This window comes from Typopeltis vanoorti, chromosome 24 (genome assembly GCF_054136105.1).
Source record: "Typopeltis vanoorti isolate ZY-2024b chromosome 24, IOZ_Tvanoo_1.0, whole genome shotgun sequence".
Classification (NCBI taxonomy): domain Eukaryota; kingdom Metazoa; phylum Arthropoda; class Arachnida; order Uropygi; family Thelyphonidae; genus Typopeltis; species Typopeltis vanoorti.
Window position 1 is genome coordinate 27,014,686 of NC_143572.1, and position 12,202 is coordinate 27,026,887.

Sequence of the window (12,202 nt, forward strand, 5' to 3'; positions counted from 1 at the left end):
TTACGAGAAAAACTGTATAAAAGAAGCTGTAAAACTCTTTTTCTTCTTTGTTAATTGAATTTAAATAAAAATGATCTCCCCTCCCCATTTCTGAGAAGCAGTTTTATTAAACTCAGCAGTAAATTAAATCTATAGATTATTGTTTATAGCATTACCCATTAGCTTTTAATGGTAGATCAAAGCAAGTGTGCCTCCAACTCTCATATTGCTTTACTTCTGTATGAATTTATTGTTCATATAGAAATGGAACTTATTTCACTCTGCTTGAAAACCTTTCCTAATTGGCACAGAAGATGGCAATCTTCTGTGACAAGGAGATTTTAATAAATACAGTTTTGCCAGTATCCATAAGAACCCTGATAGAATAAACTTGAATGATTTTCATATCATCCCTACCTTTGGCAGCCAAATGCAGAAATCTATTGACATTTAAACAGATGATCTGATGGAATAATCATATAATTCAAATACAGTAACTATGTTTAAATTTTATGTATGTAAAACTTCATGATTTTGTGAATTGTATAAATAATCAAAAATTTTAATGCTATTATACATTATGATATCTAAATTGTATTTTCAATGGTAGTTGTATTATGAAATGACATGGCATCTGTGAAAAAAAACAGGAAAACAACTGAATGCTCTGTAGCAAAATCGTGCTCTTTATTTCAGTTTCAACAAAGGCCATAGAGACAAATAAAACCATCTGTCTCAAGCACATAGGAAATGTCCCTTTTAAGAAAAGCAGTTTCTGTACAGCCGTGGTCTTGAACTATTGAAACACAGCCCAACTTCAAGGAAAGCATGGTTTGTCTTTACCTTGCTGGACAACACTTGCAGGGCAGCACATTCTTAGATAGCACCACTTCCTTTGCAACTATCCAGTCAGTTTCACATAAGGGAGACACAAAGGATGTCAGTGTTAATTTTTCTCATATATACATAAATTAACCAATGCCTCCACCTGCCGGCCTATATTTTTTTGTGCCTAGGAATGTTCCTGGCAGGTGAGAAACAGTGAAAAGGTTAAAGCTGTTTTGCTATAGAATAAAAATAGGCAAAAAAACAACACACAATTAATATTTTGAGCTTCTATACATGGCATCTTTGGGAACCATCTGTTAGGAATCACAAAAAACAGAGAAGTAGCAAAGTTAATGGTCTTCACCAGCAATAAGTAATAACTAATAAGAAAGAACTAGTGAACCCCAATGGAAAAAGTGAGCTGTCACACAATCTTAAAAGCAACAGATGGAACAGAAGAATGTAAACAAGTAGAGGGAAGATCATGTTGTCACAAGTATTATCAGAAGTCAGAATCAGATTCTGAAGAACTTGACCAGTTGTCTGCAGGTGGTACAACACTAGCAAAGGGTGGTAAGCGACGAGGACTCCAATTCACTTGCAGGTTCCGTCTGATACCATTTTTCTGTCCAATCTGTAACAAAGATGAAAAAGAAACACTTAAAAGATGTGTAAGTTAAATATCATTTAAGATAGTATGTTATAAGTATTAATGAAATTATTTACATCAAACAGGTACTTGTAGAAATGGAAGGATTTTATGGCACAGATTTTATTTAACAAATACAGTTGCCTATTTTTATTCAACAATCATCTGTTCAACATTGATTGTAGGTAGATGAGACAGTTTCGTTAGATAACTGATGTCAAAGTTAAGGATGAACTATATTTTTACCTGTATATGAAAAAATATTAATGATTACAGACAAATCTGCACATAAATTTATTGCCAGCATAGTAATAAATTATATTACACAAAAATTAGTAATAAAAATTTATATTACATCATAAATTTCATACAAATTAAATTGCAATGTTTTTGGCAAAAGATTCCTAATTTCCAAAGGATGTGGTTAAGGAATTAATGTAAAGTGCTTGCAGAAAACTATGCAGAAAGACATTTCGGTATGGCATATGTCCACCCCGAACCGTGATGCAGCTCTCACAATGTCGTACCTTGCTTAGCACCAAGTGACACAGGAATTCTTGAGGCAAACTGGCCCATTCCTCCTTCAGAGCAAGGATAAGGCCTTGTTTGTTTTCAGGAGGAGAATTTTGAGCAGTAATGCATCTCCCTATTGTATCCCAAACATGTTCTATGGGGTTGAGATCTGGGGAGCATGCTGCTGGCCACTTGATTCAATTAACATTCTTGGTCTCCAGAAGTATCTTCACTGCTTGTGTATGATGTGGTGTCGTATTGTAATCCATAAAAATGAATTCTTCGCCTATACCACAAAACAATCGAACATGACAAAGAACTTCGTTGCAATATCATTTACCAGTCAGTCCATTTTTCCAGTACTTATAGCTAGGTGCATGCCCATTAAGCATAATGCCTCCCCACACAGTTTCCAGCACCACCATTCAAGGACATTCTCACGAGTAAGCAATGCCACTTTCATGCCAGATCAAGTGTCATCTAGAATTGGAGGAAAGGCTAAAACGACTCTTATCTGTAAAGACTGCATTAGTCCATTGGTGTCTGGTCCAAATTTTATGGATCTGGAAACATGCTCTATGATGAGCTGCAGATAAACGGATGAAGACTACAAGCTTTCAGGCATATAGGCCTAGTTGTCACAAGCGTCATGGACAGTCTGTTGATATATCTGCGTACTTGTGCTTGAATGGAGCCGACTTGCCATGAAGCATCGATTATGTTTCACTGTTATAACCAAAAATCTGTCTTCATGCTGCATGGTAGAGTGAGGACGATCTCTTAGTAAATGTGTGGAACACATTCCATTGGTTTGAAATGCTGCTCAGGGCTTGGATACAATGCTATGTTAGATTCCAAACTCTCTGGCAATATCAGTATTTCTGTGGCTCTCAAACTTTTCAATAATTCTTCCCTCTGTGAAATCATCTAGATGATGTCTTTGAAACATTACAAGACATCCAAAGTTTGCAACTTTATATTCCTTCGCAAAAAGAGCTTCCTTCAAACACAATTTGTTTAGTACAGCCTTTCGCCTTTTATCCTGTTGAGTGGAACCACATGATTCCTTTGCGAGTGATTCAAAATCTGAATGTGTACCTGTTTTCTACTTGAAATCGTCAGTTATACAAATTGCCACAAGCTGATTCGTATGAATCTGTGGTTGTAATCTTCAGAAATAGTTTGTGCTAAAGGGCACTGGTGTACATATCTATACTTGACAACCACCTGTGACTATTATTATTAGGCCAATGAAGTTTCAGATATTTTGAATGAAACACTACTTTCAAAGAAACATTGTTTTCACTTGATTAGTAGTCAAACTAAAAAAAAAAAAAAAAGTATAAAAACTGACTGACTAAAGTAAAATTTAATATTTTTTGATACTGTTAGCAAAAGGAGATTTATTACTTTATTAACTCTATACATAACCCACATTATCCTAAAATGAGTGGGCTAAAGCCACACTTTAGAAATGAACACGTATCTTAGATTTCAGCAATTTATTTAAGACAGCCTGACCAGAATATGCTGAAAAATACCATCACAACACAATTATAATAATCATAATTTTCATTTTATGTTTGTAAAATATGAACAAAATTGCAGTTATTATTAGATTTTATAATTGTGAAAGATGATAAATACATCTACACAATATATTTTTCAGGACATTGCATTCAACAGAAAATATTTTAAAGAAAATATTTTTATTTTTATATATTTAATTTGTTGAAATAATTACAGCAGCTAGATGAAGATAGGTTTCACTCTATAACACCTAGTTTTAAGTAAACATTCTTACAAAACATTTATTCAGCATATCAAGTCTATTATCGATACTGTTAAATCTTGAATGAAAGGTTTAAATTGTCATAAAACATTTCATTCGGGATTTAACTAGGATAAAAATAAATTTTCCTAAAGAAGTACTTGTATATAGGTATAAATGGAATTGTAAATAACGTATTAGTCCTTTGTTTTGTAAATTCCTCTGTTTTGCCATATTGTTAACTGTCTTATGCATAACCGAAAGGAATCGGATTTTTGTGAGAATTATATTAGAACAGGAAAGGTTAGATCAAAGTTAACATTGAAATAAACGGCTTAAAGACATAACCTGAGGCGGTCGCGAGGTCCGAGGTGCACGCAAGACACTCACGTGGAGAAGATATTGAGGAGAAGATAGTACCGAGTGCAAGGAACTTAGGTGCCGAGCGGAATCGGTGAAGTAGGGAGACAGCAGAAATGTGGAGGTATAAGAAGCTTAGTGGCACGGACTCAAGGCTCTTTTTTCTCTTCATCTCCCTTTGGCTTTCGGGTACCGGTAGAAAATGGCATGAGCAGTCGGGAAGGACGATGGTCAGTGGCGGCGGTCCAATCCAGGCATATCTACGGTACAGCTAGACAGTCAGCGAGAACCGAAGTTTCATGCCGAATCACGAGGACCTGTCCAGGCAGAGCAGTCTCACCCACATTGGCAAGAGGGTGATTTGTGAACTTAGTCACTAAAGGGTCATATCCGAAGACAACAGACTGTAGAATGAGGTAACAAGCCACGTGCTCACAAAGGACTGATCAAGAGAAGATACCAGCACGAACCAGATGGTTGGTAATGTAAAATTTTTCTAGTCCCACTGTATTCTGAACTAAGCTGAAGTGCAGATATATTATGTGATAGGACTTCATAATTAGTAACAGGACTTTAGTGCTTAACCTATCAATAAATTACTGTAACTCTAAATGTGCATAGTAGTAGAGTTTGACATAGAATTGTTGAGGTATGCCATTGTCTGTTAGCCTTAGATGAATGTAATAATCGCTAGCTTAATTTTGTTACATGAGTAGAAGCAGGACAACTTAAATTTGATATTGTCTCATAATGTAATGTATTGATTGTAGTTCTATTTTGTCTAGCTAAATAAACATTCATGTTTTCTTTGCCCCTTATAAAGTTGCCTGATTTATAAAAGGAACATGTATGAATTCAAACGCGGGGGGGGGGGGGGGATTGGCTATGACTGCATGTAGAATAAGTTTGTTAAGGATTTGTAATTGGGATTGCTGTTTGCTAGATTCTAGAATCATAAAATAGTCTGTGTGTTAACTCCATGACAAGGAGATTTCTCTTGTATAGGAAATAAGATGGTGCAGCGTTATCAAACAAATTTTTCTTAATTCGGGAAGGGAGTTAATTCCGTATTTTGCATTCAAAGAGGCTTGACTCTAGCCCGACACAGACTCTTTGTCTGCTGAGCTTTGCACTCACAACCAACCAAAGAAGCGGCCACCGAAGGGATAGGATGTAGCTAAAGCAGATTATAGTAGCAGATAGTAAAGGATAGATAAATTACTATATTTGTAGGTACATCTAACAATTTTCGAATGGAGTTGAGTTGGGATAAGGGAGAGGAATTCTAGCATACTGTGAAACACTAAAACATAGGAAAACAATCAATAATAGCGAAAATTAACAATACTCGTCGAAAATTAACAAGTCGAAAACAACAGCTGACTAAGAGTATCAATAATAAACTTGATATGCTAAATAAATGTTTTGTAATGTAATTTGTTTATTCTCTGAGAGTGTTTACTTAGAACTAGATGTTATACAGTGAAATTAGCCTTTATACAATATACAGCAAATCAATACTCCATAAGTAAACTTTAAGGGTATTTATTCCGAAGATCTTTGTGAGTTTAGTTCTTGAGCTAAATTAAAATATTTTATATCCTTTCATTTTTAGTATTATTTCCATAAAAAATAAATTTTGAATATGAATTAAACAACATAAGTTTTGATAGTAGTCCGTGTGTATGATGTGGAAAAAGAATGTAACTGCAATGAAAAAAAGGTGGAATATTTAACTAGTGAACAATATTTTGTTTCATTCCATTTACTCAGACATAATCAGATATCATATGGTGATTTTATTCCTCAGTGATGTACCACACCAGTCCTCTCCAGGTTGTCCCCATTGTATGCTTTTCTGGAGGCTTCAACTCTCTAAAGATCAGTCACTCCAGACACACCATCGATCCAACTCATTGTGGATGGATGGTCTGTTTTTTTTTACGGGAAATTTATCTTCTATTCCTGTTTTGAGAATTCCTTACATCCTTTCAATGTGTCCAAAGTATTTCAGCTTTCCTCTGTCAATATAATGAAGATAAGGAGTCTTAAAGTTCAACCAATCCTTTTAAGCATTCATCCATTTGTCCATCTTTCTGTATATGATATCCTCAACAGCTCTCTGTAACACCACATCTTAAAAGCAACTATCCTTTTCCTATCAGATTCTTTAAGTTCCAAGTCTCAACCTATACGTCGCTGTTGGGAAAACAGCTGCATCCAGAACAACCAATTGTGTTCCTGTGGAGAAAGATCCACCCTTCCAGATTTTTGACAAGTCTCTGACTGTTGTTTTAGCCATTCTTGATATAAATTTCACATTAATTATTGACCCCAGGTACTCACTTCTTTCTCCATTAAGGTATCCTTGATTAATACAACTGTTTACATATAACATTTAGGAACATTTTAATGGGAGGGAAATTATGCAATTATTTCTAATACAGTATGAGAGACAATATCAAAGGACTTGTGGAAGAAGCAAGAGTGAGAAAGTGAAAATAGTATATTATCTAGATAGGCTGTGTAGAAATAAAATGATTATGAGCTTTTGTATGTGTGAAGTGAGGTTGAAGGAAGAAGAGATTTATATAAGAGGGACAGCCTACACTTGAATGCATTTGATACCAGGATCTCAAAAAATTATTTATTAGTATGAGATCTAACAGGGAAACTAGATTATGATGGGAACAATGCTGTGAATAACAGCAACTAAGTTATGCCACTATGTTAATGATCAATAATGAAGATGAAATATGATTATGTGTTTGTCCATTTGGAATTAAGTATATGTAAGGATGTCTGCATAAGTGAGGCATAGATAAGAACAGGAATCTGAAAGCTGATCACCTGGGTGGTCATGCAGACTAAAGGAGAGTGTATGTATGTCTGTATGTATATATATATATATTTAAAAAACATATTTAATGACTGGAAGCCGAGAGATAAAAAACAAAATACTGTTTTTATTCAGCATGATTAGTTTCGTCTTTAAGAAGACTTCTTCAGGTGCACAAAAAATGAGAGAAACAATCAAGAACTGTGAAGGAATAAAGTCTAAACCACAAAGCGTTAGCATGAAAAAAAAGCTAAACATTAAAGCGTTAGTGTCTGAATATTTAAAGCTGTTCTCTGTATAACCTCGTTGGGTGCGCACATGCATTCAAGATCTCGTGAATGCCAAAGTTGGATGGCAGCACAATGACAGTCTGAGAGATAATTAACTAAGGTTGTTGTTAAGATGTATTGGATTAAGGGAGATTTCTTTAGATTCTACTATTCTTCTTTCCAGTTTGTCATAGCAACGAAAGATATCAGATTTGTCCCATAAACTGGGTGGACAAGGTTTTCCTCATAAGTGTTAGAATTCAGAACATGGTTAGACAGAGCACAAGTTCTTGTTCTACCATATACAATGTTTCTTTGATGTTCTTCAATGCACAATTAGGTGGATTTTTCCATCTGGCCAAAATAAGATTTATCATAATTACACTAAATCCAGTAAATGCCTGGATATTTGAGATTGTCATGTCTTTGTTTGGGTCGGCTCAGTAAAGAATGGAGTTTTGGAAGAGGAGTGAATGAAGTACGGATGTTGTATTTCTTAAGAACCTTGGCCAATTTCGATAACAGAGCTGATATATGGTAGAGAAATGTAGCCTTTCTCACTATTTGTATCTGTACATGGCGAGGAAGTGGATTGAAAAGTAATTTATTGTTTTCTTGGAATAGCCATTCTGTTGAAAATTAGCAAGAAGAAACTGAAGTTCTTTTTTGATATCTTCTTCTCCACACAGGAGTGAGCAAGCACTATTGCCTAGTGTAGAGATGATTCCAAATTTTTGAGGTGGATAATGGTGGGACTGCACGTGGAGGTATCTATTTGTATGAGTTGGTTTCCTATAAATTGAGATTTTTAATTTTTCAGAGATGCGAGTGAGTCTAACATCTAAGAAAGGGAGAGAATCATCAACTTCTAATTCAACAATAAATTTTATATTTGGGTGTTGACTATTCAGCTGTTTAAGACAGTTCTGGAGAAATTCATGACCGTGGCTCCAAATTAAAAAGATGTCATTTATATATCTCTTCCATATTCTTGGTTTTAAAGGAAAAGAGATAGCTTTCTCTTCAAAATATTCCAGATATATGTTTGCTAGTATTGACGATAATGGGTTGCCCATTGCTAAACCAGATTTCTGTTTCTAAATAGTGTCTTTAAACTTGAAGTAGCCAGAATTAATGCAGTGAGTTAATAAAGACATAACCTTTTTTGATAATTTCTCTTTTAGTAGCATAAGGACTTCTGTAGGAACATTAGTAAACAGGGAGATGATATCAAAATTGGCCATAATTTCTTCTTTTTTAATGAAAGAAGAGGATGAGCCAGAAAAACATAAATGATTTAGCGAAATATTTTGAAAGCTTACAAGTGGGCAAATCAATTTGTTCTACAATAGGTCTTAGTGGAGTGTTTTCTTTATGGATTTTTGGTAATCCATCTAACCTAGGAATTAATGGTGAAGTGAATGAAGGGCTAATCGAATATTCCTGGGAAATTCTGTAGTTGTTCTAAGAAGGTTATTAGTACAGTTGTGGAGTTCTCAAGTTGGATCTCTGTCAAAGATCAAGTAAGTATCTGTTTGCAGTAATTGTAATATTTTGTTGTTATAATCTTCAGTGTTTAGGATGACAGTAGCATCAATTTATCAGCCGGGAGGATGATTATATCTTCGTTCTGTTGTAGTTTTTTAATAGCTTGACGTTCCATTGGAGAGATGTTGTCTGCAGGGGGTTTTGCATTGTTGATAATAAAAATAGATTCCATACGGAGAAGGTTAGCTTCTTGAGTAGGAAGGAATGAGGCAGCTTTTTCAATTTTAGTAAGTAACAGTTCCTTTGGGATGGATTTCGGAGACCACATGAAATCTTCTGTTGCTACGATGAACTGGAAAGAAGAATAGTAGAATCTAAAGAAATCTTCCTTATAATTTCTCAGACTGTCATTGTGCTGCCATTAAACTTAGGCATTCACAAGATCTTGAATGCATGCGTAAGCCCAATAATGAGGTTATACAGAGAACAGCTTTAAATATTCAGACATTACCGATTTAATGTTTAGCTTTTTTTTTCACGCAAAAGCTTTGTGGTTTAGACTTTATTACTTTACAGTTTTTGTTGGTTGTTTCTCTCTTTTTTTTGTGCGCCTGAAGAAGTCTTCTTAAAGACGAAACTAGTCGTGCTGAATAAAAACAGTATTTTATTTTTTTTATCTCTCGGCTTCCAGTCATTAAATATTTTTAAAAATTATGTCTTTCAGCCAATTAAATCCATTATGCCACATCTCTAGCCTTTATGATGAGGCGACTTACAGACACGTCAGCCTTCCAAAACACTTTAAAAAGGTTTTTATTTAAGTTAAGGAATATACATTCCATATTGTTTCATAGCTGAATAAGAAACTCGAAGAGTTTCATACCGAATATAGAAACTATATAAAGTTCGGAGAGTCCAAGCATAAGCAAATACCTGGATAGTGCAACACTGAGGCAACTCATAGCAAGGGTCAAGCAAGCTCCGATCACTGTTCTTGGTATTTACTCATAATGTGAAACCCAGCTCCTAGGAGCCGCATTACTGTTCTACATTATGAGAGAAGGTCACTACCCAGACCGGTTTCAACTTTTATTGAGGTCTCATACCTAGTTAATACTAAGTTTGTAGCGAACAGAACTTATATACCCTACTATAAGAATTGCCATCCTAATAAATTACTAATTATATGAAGAGCCAAAGGCTTCAATTACTTCAATTCAAGTAAATAATTTCACGTCGCCAAATTGAAGCCTTTGGCTCTTCATATAATTAGTACTTTAAAAAAGGATTGGCCCGAACATCAACAGGTTAGTTTTTTCTAAAGTTGTGCAAATTCCGTGTCCTCTTTCTAAGCTTCATCTCGTTTAAAGAAAATATTAATACTGAACATGCAAAGAGAATATACCATTGAGCCAAAATGGATTCTTCCGAATGAAAGAATTCACGATGGAAAATGTACTTTAGCTCATTTGTTTACAAAAAAAAAATTTCTTTATCTGATACTATTAAACATACTTTAGATCAACACTTCCCAAACTGTGGGCCGCGGCTCCCTTGGGGCCATAGGTTTTGTTGGGGGGGATGTCAAATAATGAAAACAAATTAAAAATGTTTAAGACTAAATAGATTTTTTTTTTCTCATCTTAACCCTTTCTGCAGGTTATAACTTTCTTGGCCTTCATAGTCCATATTATGTGGCGAATGATTCCAATTCTGAAATGATTCATTGAAAAAAAATATTTTTTCAATGATTTTTCAGAAAAATACTTGATATCCTTGCTTTTTTAGACCTAAAGACAAAATAAATAGAAAGAAAATTTTTTTTCACTTGTAAAAAAAAAAAAATTCAGATCAGAAAGGGTTATAAGAAACGTATTTAATTTTTATTTCTTTTTTGTTATTTTTTATATTTTAATAGAAAAAAATCATATTGGTGCAGGTTCACAAATTTTGCTTCCTGCGTATTTCGGCGCTTAATGAATATTAGTAAATATATGCTTATTCATTTAAGTTTCATTTCAAAGCAGAAATCTAAGAATTGCAGTTTCAAATATTTCACCTGATATTGACTTGTGTAGCAGTATTGAAACACATCTATCACATTAAATTGTTATTAAACTTCTTTTATGTTTTTAATCCTTTCTTTATTACTAATCGTTTTATGTTTCATGTGCTTGCTGCAAACGTACAATAACAATATATCTATCTATATTATAAAAATATGAGATAATGTGGCATGTCAAACGTGTATGTAAGATGCTAAAAATGTAATCTTTGCATTTGATTTTTGCAATATTCGCTGCGTATGTTTTGTATGGAATATAAATACAATAAATATTATAATAACATATGTCTATATTACGAATTTTTTTTTGAGGGGCACCTTGAAATATTTAATTTTTCCAAAGGGGGGCCTGACATCCAGAAGTTTGGGAAGCATTGCTTTAGACAATGATATTTGGCAACGTATCAAAGAGACAAGCAAATCTCAAACTTTGAGGATTCAGAATAATAACAAATTGAAATTAATCACAAAATTCAAAGCTCAAAAACAAAAACAACAAAAATTTTTGACATCAAAATTACAACTCTGTCCTCAGAAGATTGTTATTAACAAATCCAGTTATAACCTTTCTAGTGCTAATAAGAAATATTTTCAATAAGGGTTTCAATTTTGTGTTGTCTCCGAAATCTATCCCAAAGGAACTGTTACTTATTAAAATTGAAAAAGCTACCTCATTTTTTCCTACTCAAGAAGCTAACCTTTTCTGTATGGAATCTATTTTTATTATCAACAATGCAAAACCCCTTACAGACAACATCTCTCCTTCAGAACGTCAAGCTATTAAAAAACTACAACAGAACCAAGATATAATCATCCTTCTGGCTGATAAAGGTAATGCTACTGTCATCCTAAACACTGAAGATTATAACAACAAAATATTACAATTACTGCAAATAAATACTTACTCGATCCTTGACAGAGATCCAACATGAGAACTCCACAACCGTACTAACCTTCTTAGAACAACTACAGAATATCCCAGGAATATTTGATCAGCCCTTCGCTCACTTCATCCATTAATTCCTAGATTATATGGATTACCAAAAATCCACACAGAAAACACTCCACTAAGACCTATTGTAGAACAAATTGATTTGCCCACTTATAAGCTTTCAAAATATTTAGCTAAATCACTTAAATGTTTTTCTAGCTTGTCCTCTTCTTTCATTAAAAATTCTGTTCATTTTGTCTCGGGTATAAAAAACATTAACATTAAAAAAGAAGAAATTATGGCCAGCTTTGATATTATCTCCCTGTTTACTAATGTTCCTATAGAAGAAGTCCTTATACTACTAAAAGAGAAATTATCAAAGTCTTTATTAACTCACTGCACTAATTCTGGCTATTTCAAGTTTAAAGACACTATTTACAAACAGAAATCTAGTTTAGCCATGGGCAACCCATTATTGCCAATACTAGCAAACATATATCTGGAATATTT

General features: G+C 34.0%; 1 protein-coding gene across 2 annotated transcripts in view; it reads right to left on the reverse strand.

Annotated features, from left to right (window-relative positions):
* Positions 1 to 638: 638 nt before the first annotated feature.
* Positions 639 to 12,202, reverse strand: part of LOC150093045 (uncharacterized) — a 236,600-nt gene continuing 225,036 nt past the window's right edge. For both annotated transcript variants that reach the window (XM_090413689.1, XM_090413688.1), the window contains one exon: positions 639 to 1,441. In XM_090413689.1, the coding sequence (XP_090269815.1) occupies positions 1,310 to 1,441 (132 nt within the window). In that variant the 3' untranslated portion in view covers positions 639 to 1,309. The remainder of the gene's footprint in view (positions 1,442 to 12,202) is intronic.